Consider the following 22,873-nt stretch of genomic DNA (forward strand, 5'->3'; position numbering starts at 1 on the left):
TTTAAAAATATAGGTTCTTACATTGGTTTTGTCGGACTGCTGTGATAGTACCCCACACTGAGTGACTTAAACAATAGAAATCTAGGCAGCCTGGATGGGAGGGCAGTTTGGGGGAGAATGGATACATGTATGTGTATGGCTGAGTCACTCTGCTCTGCACCTGAAATTCTCACAGCATAGTTAATGGGTTATACTCCAATATAAAATAAAAAGTAGAAAAAAACCCCTCTATTTTGCAGTAGTTATGTACAGATATGAGAACTGGACCATGAAGAAGGCTGAGCAATGAAGAATTGATGCTTTCGAATTGTGGTGTTGGAGAAGACTCATTGAGAGTCTCTTGGACTGCAAGGAAATCAAACCAGTCACTCCTAAGAGAAATAGACCCTGAATATTCACTGGAAGGACTGATGCTGAAGCTCTAATATTTTGCCACCTGATGTGACATGTAGAGACCTTGATGCTAGGTACGATTAAAGGCAAAAGGTGGGCCCTATGCATGCGGCCTTCAATAGTTGCGGCTTGCAGGCTAAGATGATGCGGCTCCTGGGCTCTACGGCATCGGCTGAATAGTTGTAGCACATGGGTCTAGTTGCTTTGTTATGTGTGGAATCTTTCCGGATTGGGGATCAAAGTCAGGTCTCCTGCATTGGCAGGTGGATTCTTACCACTAAGCCACCAGGGAAGCCCTCCAATTTTAGCTTTTGAAGACTTGAACTTTAGTTTCTTCCTCTATATTTTATTCTCTTGAGCTCCCAGTATTTTCTCTCTGTTGACAAAAATGGTTCCTTTCTCTCTGCTTCTTTGGTAACTTCTTCAGATAGATTGGTTTATAGAGGTATCATTTGCTAGTCCTCAGAAGTTACTTCTCTACCAGAAATCTCTGATGTTCAGTGACTTTGCACTTTGAGCTTTTCCTAATAATTCTACCAACTTTCTCAAATCACCATTCACCTCCTACTTTTCCTTCCATGTTTTATTTAGCTGGACTTTGACTCCTGTCACCCAGTGTGGATGGAGAGTTAGGGGTCCAGATAGACATAGCTGGTAGTTCCTCGAGATCTCAGCCAGGCAGAGCAGAACATGTGTAGGGGGTGATACTTTGTTTTTGGCTGCAGAGAGCGACCACAGAGAGAGAGGCATTAACAGATGTAGTGTACAGTTGAATTTCTAAGTCAGAAGAGTGAAAGCAAAGAGTCCAGGGACTGCATCAGTTAGGATTGAGTGTGGTTACAGATAGCACAGAAGTGAACAGTGATGGTTCAAATAAATAAGGAATTAATTATTTTTCTCATAAAACAAGAAGTCTGGAGGTGTAGCCAGCTACTGCTATTGGTTCATCATCATTGTCTAGATTGGTACCTCAGTTATTCGCTTGATGTTTCCCTCATGGGTGAAAGATGGCTGCCAGAACTCCGGTCATCACATTTACATTAAAAATTGGAAGAAAGCAAAGTCAGTGCCACTTCATATTGAAGGAAATAGTTGAATTGGGCTAGGTAAGATTTCGACAGGCAGAAAAGAAGGAGGGTATGAAGTTGATAAGGCAGAGGATGTTTTTGCAAAACAATAATCAGTCTGATTTAGAAGGCAGAAGTGTGCAGTGGTGAAAAGCCTGGACTTTGACTTAGAAAAAGCTGTGTTAAATTCCATTCATGAGATTTAAAAGCTGTTATCCTAGGTTCCTCAATATCTATAACCCTTTGTTTCATCATTTGTAAATGGAAATAGTAAGAATAACCTGCCTTCCTAGTTATTGTGGAGATCAGATGAGAATAGATGCATAAAGCCAAGCACCTAGGGAGTTCTTAGCAAAACAAAAGACCCCTCTCCTCCTGTTGTTATATTATCATCATCAGAATTAGCTAGAGTCCAAGATACTCTAGGGTGGGCAGAAGAAGGGAACAATGGAATATTTGGCTAAATTCAGACCCTGGAGACTGGAAATTTTAAGATTTTGCTCTTTAAGCAGCTGAAGGTTGTGAAATGAAAAATGCCACCATCAAACCTGTCTTATCTGTTCATCCCATATTTCAACAATTTTTAGGGCTTCATACTTAAAAATTTTTGTGCTCTTTTGTTTCCATGTATTAAATATAAAAACCTGGGCCAAGTCAACCCAGAGAACCTTCTTCTTTCTCAAGAATAAATTGATGGTATTTGTGACAGAAGCACAAGTAAATGGATCGCTAGCATAAGTTGACACTTCACTGTCTGTAACCCAGTTTTCTAAATGCCTTTTTCCCTTATAGGTTATCATTGTGAATCCCATTTCCTGTTTTTGGTAATCAACTTAACAGCTGAAATTTTTTCTTCACTGAGGTTTTACATTTTAAAGTTACCTATATATTCACTTTGAATTTTGACATTTAATAACTCCCCTGAAATACCTGGGAGAAATTACATCTATGATAAAACACGTACTTCAGAGGGAGGGAATAAATGCCACACTCAAGGCAATTATATAGGCTGAATTAAAAACATTAAATATGTATCGAAATTTTAAAATATAGGTTTAAAAGGAATGTAAATGAGCTAACATATACATATTAAGAAACTGTTTCTATTCTGTTTGTGGGGGGTGGGGAATCTCCTAAAGAACCAGTAGCCTTAAATCAGACCTGTTAGTTTTATAATACGGAGTTCTGTGAGAGACAGATAAAGCCTCTGTGTTAAGTGTGTAGTGTAAGCTGTTGGTCTGAAATATACTTTCTTACCACATGGGTATATACAGTTTCTACTTGAGAATTTTGGAAAAGGAATGCATAGCCCTTTTCCTATAAGGGAAATACAGGATATGAGCATATATATTTATTTATTCACTGGCAAGTCAGTGCCTTGAAAAAAATGTGATTTTCAAGGAGATCTTAGAAGTTATTGTTCAGTTGATAAGTTGTGCCTGACTCTTTGCAACCCCATGAACTGTAGCACGCCAGGCTTCCCTGTCCTTCATTATCTCCCAGGGTTTGCTCAAACTCATGTCCATTGAGTCGGTGATGCCATCCAATCATGTCATCCTTCTGTTACCCCCCTTCTTCTCTTGCCCTCAGTCTTTCCCAGTATCAGGGTCTTCTGAGTCAGCTCTTGGCATCAGGTATCCAAAGTATTGGAGCTACAGCTTCAGCATCAAGTCCTTCCAATGAATATTCAGGGTTGATTTCCTTTAGGGTTGACTGGTTTGATTTCCTTGCTGTCCAAGGGACTCTCAAGAGTCTTCTCCAACACCACAGTTCAAAAGCATTAGTTCTTCAGCGCTCAGCCTTCTTTATGGTCCAACTCACATCCACACATACTACTGAAAAAAAAGTAGTTTTGACTATATGGACCTTTATTGGCAAAGTGATGTCTCTGCTTTTTAATGTACTGTCTAGGTTTGTCACAGCTATTCTTCAGTTTCTTAGAGAGTTCTGATTAATACGTAAGATGGGTCCAGCGGGCAGGCACGTTGTATTTACTCAGGACTTTTGCACAGTCTGGGTCAGAACCTTTCTTCCTGCCTGGTTCACAGACTTCTATTTCCTCCCCCTTCCTTGCCTCGTGTGTTTTTGGGAATTTGTGAATGACCCTAACATCCTGATGGTACCTATAACTTGGCAAAAGTTTGCGGTGACCATTCCCAGTGCTGCCCTTACCCATGGATGAGGTCTGCTAGGCTCTGTTACTTCTTCCTTTGCCAGCTTATTTCTCTTTTGTTGAGGACTCAAGGTCTCTAGTGGTGGCTGAGAGAAAAGAAATAAAGATAAAAATGAAGGCGTGACTACTTGAAAAATAGTGAGAATTTTAACTTGGAAATGATTTGTGAACGATCAGAGGGCAGCATTGTCTTTGTAAGTAGTTGGTAAGTGGTCACTGCATAACCCAGATGGCTGGCCAGAGAGCTCCGCACGTAAATACTTCCCATTCAGAGCTTTTCAAGGTTCACCCGTCTCTCGATCTGCTATTGGGAAGCATGTGAATCTCCAGGTACAGCGAAACAATCATCTAGAGATAAAAACACCCCTCAGGAAAATTAACACAACTTCTTTTATGAAAGACAGGTCACTGTAAAAAGTCACTCTACTTACTTATCATCAATTGTTGGGGGGAAAAAAAGATTTATGATGACATTGAGGTATGATAATCTCAAGTATGTTCTGCATTGTTTTTTAGAAGCTTTGTGTTTAAAATTCATAGCACTTTCTAATCCTGATAAAGTAGCCTAATTTTCTCACTCGCTTTTGTTCAGTAAAATGTATTTCTAAATCCATTTTAAGCAGCGATTTCTTCAATTTGAGTAATTTTCTCTCAAGTTAATAGATTCCACACAAGCATACCTGACTTTTAATGTTAATATACACTATATATTCCAAACTTGCTAGTGACAATAGAAAGCATAGTCGGAAGGAAATTCAGTTGTTTAAAGCATATCTAGCTTGTTATTTTGTTAAAACGCTTCTTCATTTTACTCTTTCTTGCCAAAGTATAGTGATACCAAATCACATTTTACCCTGTATTGAGGTTTCGTCTGCCTCTTCCCTCCTAGCAAGTGGGAAAGGAAAAAAAAAGTTAGATACGTCATCTTAAGGTGAGTTTAAAACTACTATGTCAATAGGGGACATTTACTTACCATAGTAAATCCCTACATCAGTAGGTTCAGCTCTAGGCAGTGGCCCAAAAGGAAAGCATTTTGATTTTGAGACATCTGGCAATGGCACCTTGATTTATAGATTGATGTTTTCATTTTATATTGAGACTAAAACGCTTTACTGGTTTATCCAGACTGTTATACCTCCACAGTGACAATGCCTATGCGTTTTTCTGGCATCTTTCTTTTGATCATCGGGTACCAGCCTAATGTCATGAATCTCATTTTTTTTTTTCTTCTCAATGGTGCCACCAGTTTTCTGAAAATGTGGGTACTGTGATAGAGACATATAAAGAAAAATTTTCAGAAATCAGACCAAGGGAAAGAGAAAACAGGTGTAACTTACATAACTAAGTCGTTGTTTCCTCTACTGGTGCAGAGCCCCATAAAGGGAAGTCTTGTCTTGTACACTGCTGTGTCCTCCTCGCCTTTTTAAAAATAATTTTATTTATGTTATTTTTGGCTGCACTGGGTCTTTGTGGCCAGGCTTTCTCTAGTTGCAGCGAGCAGGGGCTACTTGCTAGTTGTGGTGCTCAAGCTTCTCATTGTGGTGGCTTCTCTTGGTGTCAAGTACAGACTCCAGGGCGTGCGGGCTTCAGTAGTTGCATCTCCCAGGCTCTGAGCAGAGGCTCGGTAGTTGTGGCACATGGGGACTTGGTTGCCCCGGGGCATGTGGGATCTTTTCTGACCAGAGACTGAACCCATGTACCCTGCCTTACATGGCAGATTCTTACCTGCTGGACCACCAGGGAAGCCCCGTGTCCCCCCTTCTACAAGAGTACTAACACATAGTATTTTTTTTTTTCTTCTTAGTTGCCAAGTCGTGTTTGACTCTTTGTGACCCCATAAACTGTAGACCACCAGGCTCCTCTATCCATGGGGTTTCCCAGGCAAAAATACTGGAGTGGGTTGCCATTTCCTTCTCTAGAGGATTTTCCTGACCCAGGGATCGAACCTGCGTCTCCTGTATTGCAGGCGGTCTCCTGTGTTACAAGTGGATTCTTTACCGACTGAGCACAGTAAGTGCTCAGTAAATACTAGTTGGATGGGATTGGGATAACGTTGGGCTAGAGTGGTTGGAGTAAGCATAGAGCTGGGAGCATGTTATACATTGTCATCAGTTTGCAAGTGTAATTTTAGAGTTCCTCTTATATGTTTGAAAAGCAAAAGCAAGGCCAGTTCTAAATAAGATTAAGGGACTAGTCAGCTGGCCAGTTTCCTAGGGTGCCAATCCATAAATGGCACTGAATCATTGAGAACATTCAAGAAAGAAAAAATTGTATTTACTAGGATTTCTCTGTAATTCATGATTGGGATTGGGCCTATGACATTTTAGGGACATGCTCTTTTGTTCTCCAGACAGATCTTCTCTGCTTTCTAAGGAGGGTGGGTCCAGTTCATTACAGAGCTTTTGTTTGGCTGAGTGCAGTATTCAAATCAGGAGTTGCAGAGTCAAATTTTTTGGGCAAGAGAGAATATAGTTAAGTGCTATTGCCAAGGATCTTCTTATTCTACTTTAATCAGGATTAAGCCTTTTTAGCTAAATGAATTTAAAGCAACATTTAAAGGTTGTTAGTTTAAAAGGATATCAAATAGGAGCCTATGTAAGGTGATTACAGATTTTGATGTCTCATTGAAGCCCTAGGCGGGAGTGCTCTCTAATTGAGATAAATAATTAAAAAGAAATTAATAGCCATAGTAATAAAGCAAAATGAAACAGGTGAAAGTAATTATAAAAATATATATTATTTAACCCAATAAATCCATAATATTTCATTTCAGCATATAATCAGTATGAAAATTTTTACCGAGATATTTTCCAGTCTGTGTTTTGTATTGCCTTCAAAGCACCATGTGTATTTTATATTTGTGGCACATCCCAGTTTGGACCTAACCACTTTTCCAGTGCTTAGTAGCCACACGGTTGAGTGACCACCATCTTTGGCAGAGCAGTACTAGTCTATGCAGTGGGTAGTCAGTGACCCCAGGGCACATCATTGAGCTGGTCCTAAAAGGTCTTTTTATAAAAATTCCCTCTTTGGCCTGCATGAAATTCTCAGTTTGAGTATCGTTCTTAAAAAGATTTTTAAAGAAATGATAATGATAAGCATATTGAAGTATTTTCCTTCAAACATAATGCTGTAGGTCGTTTAATGCTTGAATATGAATGTTGTTCATTTGGTCATGTTGTGTGTTAGTTGCTGAGTCATGTCCGACTCCTTGGACTCTAGCCCACCAGGCTCCTCTGTCCATGGAATTCTCCATGCAAGAATACTAGAATGGATAGCCATTCCCTCCTTTGGGGGATCTTCCCGGCCCAGGGGTCGAACCTGGGTCTCCTGCATTGCAGACAGATTCTTTACCATCTTAACCACCAAGCTCATCTATAGAGTGAAGTATTATCAGTAAACAACCACAGTTGAGACCAATGATCACTAAATGTTATGTTATAATCATTAAGAAAGATGAGAGAGGAAACCTGGTTTATGGATATCATACTTGGGAGCTGATGGAAAACCCCTTGGAGAGACTCCTGGGAGTAGTTCAGGAAAGGGTTGCGGGTACAGATGATTATATGCACTTAGTTTGTCAACTGATTAATAATTTTAGCTAGAGTTAGTTGTACGAGTTTTCCTTTCTCTCCTGCTTTCTCCCTCGTGAACAGACTTTCTTTTTTTCTTTTTCTTTTTGTTTTAAATCGAAATGTAATTCCTATAAGGTGAAAGTCACTTTGAGAGGGGCAGTTCAGGGGATGTTTAGTATATTCACAAAGTTGTGCAGCCACTCCCAGTGGTCTAATTTCAGAACCTTATGTTTTAGTGACAAATCTAGGGCTCACTTACCCCTCACTTTCCTTCCTTGGCAGCTTTACTCAGAAAACAGAGAAGGAAGCAAAGGGGTGGAAACTATGAGAGCATGATTTGAGGGAGCCCATTTCTGAACTGTTGACTGTATGTGGATACATCCTCAGGAGCATTAATAATTAATACAATAGTAAAAATTGGAGGAGGTTTAGAGCTGAGTGTAGAAGGCATTCAGCTGTATCCCATGGCCTATCGTGGCCCCAAATGCTGGCGATATGACCTTGTAAACATTTGAGTTAAACAATCCTTTTATCAAATTGGAGAAGCAAAACTAAACTAAACTGTTTAAGGTTGTTTGAAAAATTACACAGTTTAGATCCACTATAAAATAGATGTTATTTGCATAGATGTCATCTGTAATGTTATTCCAGTTCTAAAACTCATTCCAAGGAATCTAAGTTTTAGAAATGAAAGGAAACTTCCTGCATATTAGACATAACTCGAGGACTCTTGTATGTGTCATGCCATTCTGACACATATCTTTGTATGGTTGGCATAATGGTATAGAATATTCTCCCAGGGACATTACTGTCAATGATCAAGGATTATATAGTCAGAGTTTCTACCTTGCATTTCATTTGAATCATACTGTTCTGCATTATTTTAAATGGCCACATTTTAATTTTTGTTGGGGGGAAGGCAACTGCAAGGAATGTGGTTATCATGAACTAATCTTCCCCTTGGGGTATTTGAGATATTTTCTAACTCTGAGATTGTGATTGCTTTCTGATTGCCATTCTGCTCGAACATGCCTTACTGCTTAATTGTGTTGCTCTGTTGCTTTTTTCACATGATGGACTGGACCAAATGAGAAAGATTGAGTTGACCAAAAAGTTAATTTGGGTTTTTCCATAACATCTTATAGCTACTCTTTGAGATCCCCTAAGATGTTATGGAAAAACCTGAATATTAGCCAACCCAGTATTTCCAGAGCTCACTTTTGAAATTGAAGGAAAGAACTGAGAGAGCTAGTGTTTCTATTTTTTTCATCTGGCTCTTTTCTCTTCCTTTTGGCAAACATTTCCCCCACTTTTCATAAGATTAGCCAATATCCCTTGATCCCATAAAAATGCTTTTGTGGTGGATGGCTGGATGGCATCACTGACTCGATGGACATGAGTTTGAGTAATCTCCTGGAGTTGGTGATGGACAGGGAGGCCTGACATGCCGCGATTCTTGGGGTTGCAAAGAGTTGGACACAACTGAGTGACTGAACTGGACTGAACTGTCTCCAGACTGAGTATGAGTGCCATGTTGATACCTCCATAAGGGCCATCTGCTTCCAACCATCCTCTGGCCAGTTCTTCAACCATACACTGAATCTTTTATGTCTCAGGTGTCCCTGGTGGCTTGACTGGTAAAGAATCCGCCTGCAATGTGGGAGACCTGGGTTTGATCCCTAGGTTGGGAAGATTCCCTGGAGAAGGAAACGGCTGCCCATTCCAGTATTCTGGCCTGGAGAATTCCATTGACTGTACAGTACATGGGATCACAAAGAGTCAGATGTGACTGACTGGCTTTCACTTTATGTCTCACCCCAAATTATTTTCAAGTCTATGTTGAGTGGAAGAATATAATATCTAAGAATATGGTTTTAATTGGGGGCTTCATATTTTTGTACAGTATATTTGTTTTTTTTTTTTAGTGTCCCATTGCAGATTTCTAGTATAAATTAGTGTCACAATTACCATACAAAACTCTCTTGCTAACTTTAATCGGTGATTTCTTACAGAGCAGTAGAAAACATGGTGCTAATGAATAATGTGCCCAGAAGCTCTTATTATAGGGTTGGCATGAATTCCACTTAATGACAAGCTTTCTCAAGCAGCAGTTGATTTTAAATCCTATTTTTCATTAGTGAGGTATAAAATGTTAATCATACCTTCCATTGTGCTGTTCTTTTGTAGCCTAGTAGCATATATCTTCCATGTTCACCAAGACTCCCTTTAAGATACTACCAGTAACTTCCTATCTCATAAAAAAAGATTTGTTCAGAAAAATAAAAATGTATGTTTCCCCATTGTTAGCTATATGTTTTTCTAATAATCACATCTGAAGCTTATTATGCAGTAATAGCCTTAAGATATTATTTTTTTAAATGTACTACTTTGGTCTTAATACTAGTTTTTAATCTCTTCTTGTTTCTATGAAGTCTGAATGAGATTTTCAAAATTGAATAATAATTTGATCCGTTAATCTTTTGAAGCTAGTAATTTTATTTTCCTCTCTTTGCAGTCTCTGAGGTTTGCAAATGAATAGAGCTTCATTACTGCAGTCTGCATTTAATAACCATTATCCATTATCTTGTAATTAAGACTCCCTGTAACGAATCATGAGGACAATGCAAAAATACATAGTACATTTCTTTAATGAACTGGAAAATGTTCATCTTGTTCTATTTAGTAATGAGTTGCTGAATAGTCATTAAATCCACTGGGGAATAGAGCTAGATGGATTTTGAAGACTGTCTTGAGTTTGTGGTTAATCTATTAGAATTAAAATTTCATCTTCTATTTTTATCAACAGCTGATTAGAAGTCATTCTGTTTGACCAAATTGATTAGAAGACCATATACAAGGGCAGCTGTTGTTTAATGAAAGTTTTTAATGAAACTGTACCATGGAGACTTGTAATTATAGGCCTTAGAAAAGCTTTGAGTTGCTTTAGACCACGAAAAAACTCTTGTGCTAGAGATTTCAAATTATGAAAATAAAAAAATATAATTTAATATCATACTATAAATTTATTATTAATTTTAATTTCAACCAAGCACATTTGAATACTTGTCTTATTTAATGTGTTCCTTTTGACCCTTCAGGCCTTTCATCTCCTAGTTTAGTTATTTCACTGAAATTATGGGCACTAATGAAAGAATATTTATATGGATAGCTATTTTAATTGTGAGATATTTTCTTATAAAGTTTTTTCCCCCAAGCTGAGCAAAGGTGAGCTTGGTTAATGTTGGATTTACGTGAGCTCTGAGGAGAACCTCTGGTGCTCTGTGGTGTCAGTAATTCCAAATCTGGCATTTATTTCTCTAAGGTAATTTTGGTTTAGCAGAGGGGCAAAGGAAGCAATATTAAAATAAGTAAAACAAAGTGTGTGCCTACTCACTCCCACTGGAAAATCCATTGTTCTTTTGACAGTTGTAAAATACAAAGGTACTTTCTAAGGTGTTTTGTGTAATTAAAGCTAGGTCATATTCCTGGATTTAAGGAAATAGCCAGTGGTGCCTCCACCCACCTGCTCTATGAATCTCTTATGTAGTCTCTGATTTCCAGTTGTCCTCCTCAGCCTATCCAAGCATCATATTTAGCATTTTAAACATTGATTTCAGATGATCAGACCTTCTATATCCTATGGGATTGTTACAGTCAGATTTTAGAACCCACATTGACACATATATCCCAAATATCACCATTCTGTACTTCTGTGCTCCCTGTCCCTCCCAGAGATTCTTTAGATGGATCCATTTATTACTGTTGGGATATGTCTTGAAATTTCTGTACTTTTGGTATTTCTTCTAATGGTATTTTTCTTCCATCTGCTCTCTCATCTTCACATTTTCTCTCTCCTTCAAGGTCTCTTCCAAATTTCACCCATTCCATGAAGCCTTCTCTTATTTTTGCTAAAGTGAATCTGAACCTTTCCAATTCTTGTTGACTGTAATCTTATATCCAAAACATGCAAATACTGTATATAATTTGTATCTTCTTCCATATGTGACTTCCCAGACAATAAAGGCTTGCCTTAAAATTTCAGAACTTCTGGTGTCAACTTTGACATATGAAGATCTTAGATGCTTTCATAACTGTACTTGGAGTAAGAAAAATCCAAATAAACTGAAAATCAATGACTTTTCTCAGACATTAAAGAATTTAAGTCACAGGGCAAACTTCCACCTTGAAATCTTTAGAGATAGGCAGAATCTGAGAGTCATAGCATACATCTCCCCATCTGTGAGAGTCAAACTGGTAGGAACATGTAAATGGTAATTTTGGCAAAGTGTTGGAGGCTACATGTGGCCCCTACATTTTTGTGGACTTTCTCTCCAGGAACCCCAGATTCTCACAGTGAAGAGCCAGGAAAGATCTTCTCTAGGCCCTGATAGAGAAAGAGGAAGATAATCATTGTGAAATATGTCCCAGATCATTCTTCTTAACAAAGGTCCACTTTCCAAGGCAAAAGGCTTTATTAGAGTCTCATCCTACTGGGGAGGGCATTTCACTGTAGTCTTCCTAAATCATCAAAGTCAGGGAGAAGAGCCAAGAAACACTTATGAAGGTTACAGCCCAAGGACAAAAACCCACCTAAAGACTGAAATTTAATAATAAGATTATAAAATACTTCCTCTCTCCCATGCATTATCATTACAGTAATAGGGCTTCAGTAATCCAGTGGATTACAGCTGACAGAGCTAAGACATATACTGTCTTTAAAGAGGAAGATTTAGGAAGACTGAAGTAAACATGAGAGACAAAAACAAGGACATTATAGGATTCAAAAACTCTGATACCTGTGGCTACAGCAAACAGTAAACACAGCCTGACTCTTAGCCAGATTAACATAAAATCTCGCACTGAAGTCCTCCCTATTCCCTGTTCTTATTGCCTGATGTCACATCTGGCATTCAACAGAAAATTACAAGAGATGCTAAAAGGCAAGAAAAAGCACAGTCTGTAGAGACAAACAAACATTAAACCAGAATTAGATATGGCAGATATGTTAGAATTATCAGAAAGAGAAATTTAAAGTAACTGAGACTGATACGTTAATGATCTTAATGGGGAAAGTAGACAACAGGAAGGAATGATAGGTAATGTAAACAGAGAGACAGAAACCCTAAGAAATACTCAAAAACTAGAAATCAAAAACACTGAAACAAAAATGAAGAATGCCTTGTCAGTAGACTGAATAGAACTGTGGAAAGGGTCAGTGACTATGAAGATAGGTCAAAATAAACCTCCTAAACTGAAATGCAAAGAGAACAGGTTAAAAAAAAAAAAAGAACATCCAAAAACTGTGGGGCAATTTCAAAAGGTGTGGCACATGTAACTGGAATAGTTGAAAAAGAAAGAGAAAATTGAGCAGACAACATATTTGAAGTAATAGTGGCCAAGAATTTTCCAAAATTAATGATAGATGCCAAACTATAGATCTAGGAATCTCACTCAGCAGAATAAATATCAGAAGCAAGCAAACAAAAAACACTATACTTAGATATGCATGCTCAGTTGCTCAGTTGTATCTGACTCTTTGTAACCCAATGAACTGTATCCCACCAGGCTCCTCTGTCCATGGGATTTTCCAGGCAAGAGTACTGGAATGGGTTGCCATTTCCTTTTACACATATTTATATATAATATTCACACTGAAGAAAACCAAAGACATATAGAAAATTTAATAAAAAGCCAGAGAAAAGAAAAAGGAAACCATTTCAATGGACTTCCATTGAAAACCATGTCAAAATAAAATGAAGTAAAGTGTTGAAGGCAAAAAACTCCACCAGTCTAAAACTCTATATTCAGTGAAATTATCCTTAAAAAGCAAAGGGCTTAGACATATTAAAAACTGGGGGAAATCATTGCCAGCAGATCTTCCCTGTAAGAAATGTTAAAAATATTATTCTGGGAGTAGGAAATTATGTAAATCAGAAACTCTGATTTACATTGAAAAAGAAAGAACAGAGAAAGAATAAGTGAAGAATTTCTTCACTTATTTATTTTCGTAAAATAAATTATTTTCTTTCTCAGTTGATCTAAAAGATAGCTGTTTAAAGTAGTAACAGTGATAGTATATTGGGTGATTATATGATTCAGTTCAGTTCAGTCGCTCAGTCGTGTCCGACTCTTTGCGACCCCATGGACTGCAGCATGCCAGGCCTCCGTCTCCATCACCAACTCCGGGAGTTTACTCAAACTCATGTCCATTGAGTCGGTGATGCCATCCAACCATCTCCTCCTCTGTCGTCCCCTTCTCCTCCCACCTTCAATCTTTCCCAGCATCAGGATCTTTTCCAATGAGTTAGCTCTTCACATCAGGTGGCCAAAGTATTGGAGTTTCAGCTTCAACATCAGTGCTTCTAATGAACACCCAGGACCGATCTCCTTTAGGATGGACTGTTGGATCTCCTTGCAGTCCAAGGGACTCTCAAGAGTCTTCTCCAACACCACAGTTCAAAAGCATCAATTCTTCGGTGCTGAACTTTCTTTATAGTCCAATTCTCACATCCATACGTGACTACTGGAAAAACCATAGCCTTGACCAGATAGACCTTTGTTGGCAAAGTAATGTCTTCTGCTTTTTAATATGCTGTCTAGGTTGTACTATAGGTATAAATGAAAATGAACTACAGCGGTATTATAGGGGATAGGAGGGAAAAATTAGGAATACTTGGTTGAAAAATAACTGCAGTACTTGTGTAGCAATATATAATGTTATCTGGAGGTAGATTTAGATTACTTAAAAATGTATACTGAAAGCTATAGGGCAACCACTAAAAAATATACAAAAGAAGTATAATTGATATGCTGAGAGGAGATAAAATGGAATCATATAAAATGTTCAGTTAAAGCCAGAGAAGGTAGAAAAAAGTGTAACAATAAAAATACAACACATAGAAAAGTTATAATTAATTATAAAAATAAGACCCTAGTGTATGTTGTTTGTAAGGAATCCACTTTAAATATAAAGACTTTGAAGGTTCAAACAAAAAGGTTGGAGGAACATGTTCCATGCTAACCTCAGAATAAAGCAGAAGTAGGGGTATTAATTTCAGACAAAGACAGAAAAATGATCATTTTTAGGGATAAGTAAGGACATGGCATAAAAATAAAGGGGTCATTTCTCAAAGAAGACATCCTGAACAATCCTAAACATATATACATCTAACAACAGAGCGTCAAAATCTGAGGCAAAATCTGGTAGAACTGAAAAGAGAAATAAGCAAATCTACTATTATAACTGTACTTCATGACTTGTCTTTCAGTAGTGGATAGCTCAAGAAAGCAGAAGTATCAGCTAGGATATAATTGACCTGAACAGCCTTATTAATCAAGTTGACATTTATGGAAAACTCTATCCAACAGCAGCAGAATACATATTTTCAAGTTCACATGGAGCATTCACCAAGAAAGGATACATCCTGGTTCTTAAAGCACACTTAAATGAATTTAAAAGAATAAACAATAGAAAGTATGTTCTTGGACTACAGTGAAACTGAACTAGAAATCAATAGCAGAAAGACAGCTGAAAAATTTCCCAAATAGTTGAAAATTAAACAATGTACTTCTAAATAATACTTGGTTCAAGACATTCTTAAGAGAAGTTTTTGAAATTTCTTTTTAATTAAATGAAAGTTAAAGTATAACTCATCAAAATTTGTAAAGTGGTGCAAAAGCAAAGCTTAGAAGGAAATTTTTAACTGCATATGTTAATAAAACGATCAAAAATCAATAATCTCAGCTTCTACCTTAGGACATAGAAAGAGAAAGAACAACAATTTAAGTCTAAGGCAAGCAGGACAAAAGAAATAAAATTTAGAACAGAAATGAAATTGAAAACAAAAACAATATAGAAAATTAGAAAACCCCAAAAGCTGGTACTTTGAAAAGATCAATCAAATTGGTAAAACTCTAGTTAGAATAACCAGGGATCAAAAAGAGAATGCTAATATCAGAAACGAGAGATCATTACTATTCCTATCATCATTAAAAAAATAATAAAAGAATGGTATGAGAAACTCTTTGCCCACAGTTTGATAATACAGATGGCTTAGATCAGTTTCTTAAAAGATAGAAACAACCAAAACTCACACTGAGAGACATAGTCTGAATAGGCCTATGCCTATTAGTGATGTTATTTATTTTAATGATAATCTTATAAGATAATAAATTTGCTTCTTTAATAATATAACATTTGATAATTTATCTAATAATATTATATTTGATACTTTAATAAACTATTGAATAAATATTAAGCAAATTATTAAAGAAAAATATTTAAAACATTCCAAAAAGGAAAGCAGTAGCTCTTGATGGTTTAACTAATGACTTGTACAAAACATTTAAGGAAGAAAATAATACCAGCTCTCCACAATCTCTTCTAGAAAGTAGAAGAGAGAGCACTCACTCTGTGAGACTATCATTACCCAAATATCAGTTATAAGAAGAAAAACAATAGATGAATATTAATATCACTCATGAACGTAGATGTGAAAGTCGTCCACAACAGAGTAGCAAAAATGAGTCCAATACATAAAAAGAACAATATACCACAGCCAGTACTCCAGGTGTGCAAGACTGATTCAATGTAATTCAATCTACCATATCAATAAGCTAAAAAAGAAAAAAAAATTGTATGCTAATATCAATTGGTACAATTAAAACATTTGATATATTCCAACACCTAATCCTAATAAAATCTCTCAGCAAACTAGGAATAGAGAGGAACCCCCTCAGCTTGATAAAACATATCTACAAACAAACTTCAGCTAATCTTCTGAGAAACTGGATGCTTTTTCCCTAAGACCCTTCTAAGAAAAGGGATGGATGTTCTTTCTCAGCTCTCCTACTCAACATTTTACTGTAAGTCCTAGCTGGTGCAGTAAGATAAGAAAAGGAAAATCAGTGTATAAAGACTGGTAAGTGTGGTAGGCTGATAATGGCTCCCAAAAATAGATTTACATCCTCATCCCCAGAACCTGTGAACATTACCTTTTTTGGTGGGGAGAGCCTTTGGAGATGTGTTTAAGGATTTTGAAATGACATTGCTATTCTGGCTTATCCAAGTGGGCTCAAAATGTCATCCTATAAGCTCTGGGTTTGGAAGATCCCCTGTAGTAGAAAATGGCAACCCACTCCAGTATTCTTGCCTGGAAAATTCCACAGACAGAAGAGCCTGGTGGCCTATGGACCACAGGGTTGCAGAGAGCCAGACACGACTGAGCACTCATGCACACACATGCCCTTGTAAGAGAAAGGCAAAGGAGTATTAAGCTCACAAACAGAAGGGAAGGTAATATGCAGATGGAGACAGAGCTTGGAGTGATGCAGGCAAGGAATGCTGGAAGCTATAAGTCAAAGAGACAAGGAAGATGTGTCTCTTGAGAGCCTCCACAGGGAAGACAGCCCTGCTGACTCCTTGATTTTGGATTTATGGCCTCCAAAACAGTGAGAATAAACTTCTGTTGCTTTGAGCTACCTAGCTTGTTATAATTTGTTATAGCAATCACAAGAAATTAATGCAAGAAGAAAGGTGTAAAACTGTCTCTTTGTGAAGAAGACATGACTGTTTATGGAGAAAATCCCTCCAAAACAAAAAACTCCTGAAGCTACTAAGTGAGTTTACCAAGGTTGCATGATATAAGTTTAATATACAAAGGTTTGTTTCTTTCCTATTTACTGTACTGGACAATTGGAGTTTGAAATTTAAGAAAAACTGTTTACCATAGCAATCCATAATTGAAATAGGTGTAATCTAATCTAACGATACTTGCCCTTGATTATATGCATATTTGTTAGATTGTCAAATGACACCAATTGCTAATGAAGATACAGAGCAATAGGAACTCATTCATTACTGTTAGGAATGAAAAATGATATAACTACTTTGCAGGATAATTTGGCAGTTTTTTTCAAGGCTTAATATGGTCTTACTATAAAATCTAGCAATTGCTCTCCTTGTTATTTACTCAACTGATTTGAAAATTGTTTATGTGCACACAAAGACCTGTTTATGAATGTTTATAGCAACTTTATTCATAATTGCCAAAAGTGAAAACAACTAAGATATCCTTTGTTAGATGAATGGATAAACAAATGGTGGAACAACCATGTAACAGAATACTATTTATCAATAAAAAGAAGTGAACTATGAAGTCATAATCTACAACAATAGGAAGTGATTATTAATATGTACCCTTGATCCCTTGATAGCCTCTCTTCTGAGATGCTTAAAAGAATTTAGATGATATCCAATATTGTTTGTTTAAAAAATAATTTTATTTATTTATTTTTGGCTTTGCTGGGTCTTCATTGCTGTGCAGGCTTTTCTCTAGTTGCAGAGAGTGTGGGGCTACTCTTCATTGTCGCTCATGGGCTTCTCTTTGCAGTGGCCTCATAGGCTCTAGGGCGTGCGGGCTTCAGTAGTTGCAGTTCCTGGGCTTGAGAGCGCAGTCTCATTGATTGTGATGCACGGGCTTAGTTGCTCCTCAGCATGTGAGATCTTCCTGGAACAGGTATTGAACCTGTGCCTCCTGCACTGGCGGGCGGATTCTTAACCACTGAGCCACCAGGGAAGCCTTGTATCCAATGTGGTACCCAAAGTCTTCTAGTGAATCAGTAGACACTGACACCTATTAGGAAAACACATCTTGGTATCAGTGTGAATCTTTGGTGATGTTCTTTTACATCTATTTTCTGGCTTTCATTTCTTCTCTCTGCCTGTTATTTCTGATATTGTAGGGGCCAGGTATTGGTTCTGTAGTCCCATTCATTCATCCATTCATTCATTCATTCATTCATCAACTTAGCACATGCCTACTTCAGGGCCTTTGCACTTGCTTTTTCCCTCCTTGTGATGCTCTTTTCAAAGATTTCTTTCATCAGTCTCTGGATTTCACTCATCAGAAATACTTTTATGATGACTGTTTAATTACAGCTATCTCCCCCCACCTCCATCACTCTCTTGCTCATTACATTGCATTACTTTTCTTCATCGCACTTACCTCCACCTGGCCTTTATTCATTCAGTCAGTTCAGTCACTCAGTCATGTCTGACTCTTTGTGACCCCATGGACTGCAGCACCTGTCCATCACCAGTTCCCAGAGTTTACTCTGACTCATGTCCATTGAGTTGGTGATGCCATCCAACCATCTCATCCTCTGTCGTTCCCTTCTCTCCCTGCCTTCAATCTTTCCCAGGATCAGGGTCTTTTCAAATGAGTCAATTCTTTGCATCAGGTGGCCTTCATTATGTGTTTATTTATTTATTGTCTTTTTCTTCTTGAGAATCTAGTCACAAGGGCAGCAACTTTGTTTTGTGTACCGATCTGTTCCCAGCAGGTAGGACAAAATGCAACCCATAGTAAACTCCCAGTAAATACTCCTTGAATGAATGTAGGCATGACGGGCACATCTCCATTTCTTCCAGTGGGCCTTCAGGCCCACAGGAAAGAAACTTTCTGATGACCTGATTGGGTAGATCAGAATTCTCATAGTTCTTACACAGTCCTACCTAGGTCCCTGCTCCCTTTTGGTTTGTATAACATTGATAATTTTCAGGATCCTTTCACAGAGACTGTCTCTTTTGATTACTTCTATAACACTATGAGGCAAGTAAGAATTTCCAGATGTATTTTATAAATGAGAAAGGTGAGGTGATGGAATTTGCAAGGTAAATGTCAGCCAGAGCTAGAAACCAGATCTCCTGACTTCTGGCTTATCAAGTGATTACATGGGATTTATGTTGCATCTCCACCTGCTCCCTGAATGTATGCTTTTGAGGGAAGGAGCTTGAATGATTTGTGTTTATATTTTCTGCTGTGCCTTTCACACTGTGCTTACTCAAGGAGTGTTGATTTGAACTTCTCTATCCACAGAGTTGTCCGGGAAGTGCCTTTTGCCCTTGAAGCTAGAGGGGGAAGTCTTGGCCACTTCTTTCCTCTACTTCTTTTGACCACCTTGATGGACGTTGGGAAAATCTCAGAGATTAGATTAGAAATGATCTCATGGATTCCATGGGCGTGGGCCCTAATTGCCCAGGAATCATCTGGGAACCTAGTTTCTATTCAGGTTATGATTTAGTTGGTTCAGTGTAGGATCCGGGGGTCTGCGTTTTTAACAAGCTCTCTGGTAGTGCCTGTGATGCTGAGCTGTGGTCCACAGAACAGTTTGAGGGTAGATTACCACATGAAGGATGGACCCTGTGTCTGACTGTGTGACCCTCACTAAGTTTTTTGGAGGCACTGTAGCACATGGGTTAAATTCTATTGCTTTGGTTAGAATTCTTCCTCCCCTACTTTACTGTTTGACCTCAAGCAAGTTACTTTCCTTTCAGTTCAGTTCAGTTGCTCAGTCGTGTCTGACTCTGCGACCCCATGGACTGCAGCATGCCAGGCCTCCCTGTCCATCACCAACTCCCGGAGTTTACTCAAACTCATGTCCACTGAGTCAGTGATGCCATCCAACCATCTCACCCTCTGTCGTCCCCTTCTCCTCCCACGTTCAATCTTTCCCAGCATCAGGGTCTTTTCAAATGAGTCAGTTCTTTGCATCAGGTGGCCAAAGTATTGGAGTTTCAGCTTCAGCATCAGTCCTTCCAATGAATATTCAGGACTGATTTCCTTTAGGATGGACTGGTTGGATCTCCTTGTAGTCCAAGGGACCTTCAAGAGTCTTCTCCAACACCACAGATCAAAAGCATCAATTCTTTGATGCTCAGCTTTCTTTAGAGTCCAACTCTCACATCTTTACGTAACTACTGAAAAAACCATAGCTTTGACTAGATGGACCTTTGTTGGCAAAGTGATGTCTCTGCTTTTTACTATGCTGTCTAGGTCGGTCATAACTTTCCTTCCAAGGAGTAAGTGTCTTTTAATTTCATGGCTGCAGTCACCATTTCCTCCTTAAAAATTGGGATCATATTAGTACTTAACGCGTAGAGTTATTGTGAGGATTGAGTCAATACTTGTAAATCACTAGAATAGTGCATGGTACCCAGAGCTCAGTGACTCTTAACTATTCCTCTCCTCTCTTTGTCTCCTTGTGCTATTTTGTTAAACTGCATCAATAGGTTGACGATACATTTGAGAGACAAGAAGTTGTTTAAAATATTTGCAAGTTGAAAATATGTGGCGTCTTTCATGAAAGTCACAGTCTAGTTGGAAGACAGCTTTTGTTAAGAAACAATGCAATAGACATCAGCTAGTGATGATTCTCCTTATATTGTCACAGCCGTTCTGTGCACTTTCTACCGCACATAAGAAGATGAGGGGAAAATGAGTAGGCCCTCCGGTTTTGTAGTAGTGTGGTGATATATGATGCTAAGCATAGGGCAAAAAATTGTTTCTATTTCTCTCAGTTTTCCATTAAATAAACCAACTTGGTTTTAGTTGATGATATGGAAATGTAGGGGCAAGAGCCCTAGGGGTCTGGAAGAATCCATTTGGTGCCTAATTTAATTCATTTTATAGTAAGAGGAACTTGGGAGACTCGGGAGACATGGGTTAGATCCCTGGGTTGGGAATGGCAACACGCTCCAGTATTCTTGCCTGGAGAATCCCACGGACAGAGAAGCCTGGTGGTCTGCGATCCCTGGGGTCACAAAGAGTCAGACATGACTTAGCGACTGAGCATACACACAAAGTAAGAAGAGAAAATATATGGACAGAATGACTTTAAAGAGAGATTTGGTTTTAGTTTTTCAAATAATTGATGAAAAATAAATTCCGCAGGGAGAAAAAGGTACACGACTTGCTCCTTCCACCGACTCAAAAGTGAAAAAAAAAAAGTAAGTGTTTTAATTAATGAATTTAAAAAATGGATATGGAGTTTTTCTTCCTTTTTTTTTTTTTAGGATCAGATTTTATTAAGACCTCTACGGGAAAAGAAACAGTAAATGCTACCTTTCCAGTAGCTATAGTTATGCTTCGGGCCATCAGAGATTTCTTCTGGAAAACTGGAAACAAGGTATTTTATTGCCAGCAAATCTTTCTTCCTTCAGAGTAAAGATGATGTTATTTATAATACTAGTCACAGCCACGATAGCTGTCTTTATATGCAGATGCTGTGAATGCATTCCCATTATTAAGATAAACGTTTAATTTACCTTTCATGACAAAAGAATACATTCATGGGGAAAGAATGTGTGATTCACAGAAAAGTGAGGGTGAGTCAGGGAGTTAGTGGGTGTGATCAAGATGTAAACTCACTTTCTGTCCTTTTATTAACCGAAGACAATGTTATCACTGACAAGAGATTCCTAAATGGCTTCTTTAACGAACTAATTCTGCCACAACACAGAGGCTTTCTGCTAAGGCGTTGGCTGGCGAAAACAGGTTAATGCAGAAATTAAACTTCCTTGAGGAATGGAAAGAATTGCAGAGTAACATTTATTGAATGATAAGCTGTGGTGGTGATATGAAAAGTATGCAATATAATGGGAAATAATCTTTTCCTGTCATTATTGAAGGACACACATAAATTGGTTTTTCTGTTGGGAAACCCCCGGTCCAGAAAAACTTATTACTTTTAATAATATGAGGTGAAGAGAAAATTCTCGAGGAGATGAACTTATTAAACAAAATAATGAAATGCTGTGAAACAGCAGGGAAAAGGTAGCTAGACGTTATATAGCTCTTGAATTAAATATCCATTTTTGCGTTTTATGGCAGTCAGATGTGCTCTTTGGAAGACTGTTAAGCTGAGGAGGGTATATGCTCGCTTTTGTCTGCTTTTCGAAAAATAATACATATTTTTTGAAACATATGAATTTAAAAGGAAAAAATGCGTATGAGGTGTTTTTTTAAAAAATGAGTTTGGATTTTCCTTTTCACTTCAAGTTGCTTGTTTAGCTGGAAATTATCTCAAAGGATTACTTTTTTTTTTTACATCATGGGAGAGAAAGGTAATTTTTTTTTTTTAAATGAGACTTTGCCTTCACGAAAGGCATCTTTTAAAACCAATCTCTTGATGTCTGCTGAATAGAAACCCAAAAAAGAACTTTAATCCTTTGCCAGCTGGGATGTGATGACTTTATATGTGACTGTATTTCAGTTTATTTTGGAATTGGAGACCTTTCTTAGAAGGTACCTAGGTTTAAGAGGAGATGAGCTCCTTCAGAATACCTCTATATCTTAGAAGAGTACAAATAGGATAAATATCTACTGTGGCCTACATAGGAAAGTTGACTTAACTTGAGTAACCTCTACTTGGTAGCCTTTCTGCAATGATCCAAATTTAAAAACATTTCTTTTTTTTTTTTTTAAAGAAAGGCTGTAAAAATGAGAACTCTGGCTTTGGGACCCTCAAATGAGACCACCACCATTCACTAGACCCGAGGTTACTCTCAGCCAAAAAGCATTCCAATAGATGCAAAGTTTTTTGTTGTTTTTTTTAAAGAGTTTTTTGATGTGGGCCATTTTTTTAAAGTCTGTATTGAATTTGTTTCAATATTGCTTCTGTTTTATTTTGATTTTTTGGCTGTGAGGCATATGGGATCTTAACTCCCTGACCAGGGATTGAACCCTCAGCTCCTGCATTGAAAGGGGAAATCTTAACCACTGGACTGCCAGGGAAGTACTGATGTGAAGTTTTTTCTACTTCCAAATGCCTGGGCCCTCACCCCTGGCAGCCCTGGGTCAGGGATAGTCCTCAGGCATCTCTAT

At 38.0% G+C, this 22,873-nt stretch overlaps 1 protein-coding gene across 2 annotated transcripts in view; it reads left to right on the top strand.

The window, feature by feature from the left end:
• DERA (deoxyribose-phosphate aldolase) overlaps nt 1-22,873 on the top strand; it is a 111,236-nt gene that overhangs the window by 82,401 nt on the left and 5,962 nt on the right. For both annotated transcript variants that reach the window (XM_043881379.1, XM_043881380.1), the window contains one exon: nt 21,064-21,176. In XM_043881379.1, coding sequence (XP_043737314.1) covers nt 21,064-21,176 — 113 coding nt within the window. The remainder of the gene's footprint in view (nt 1-21,063; nt 21,177-22,873) is intronic.

Source organism: Cervus elaphus, chromosome 22, assembly GCF_910594005.1.
Source record: "Cervus elaphus chromosome 22, mCerEla1.1, whole genome shotgun sequence".
NCBI classification, from domain to species: Eukaryota; Metazoa; Chordata; class Mammalia; order Artiodactyla; family Cervidae; genus Cervus; species Cervus elaphus.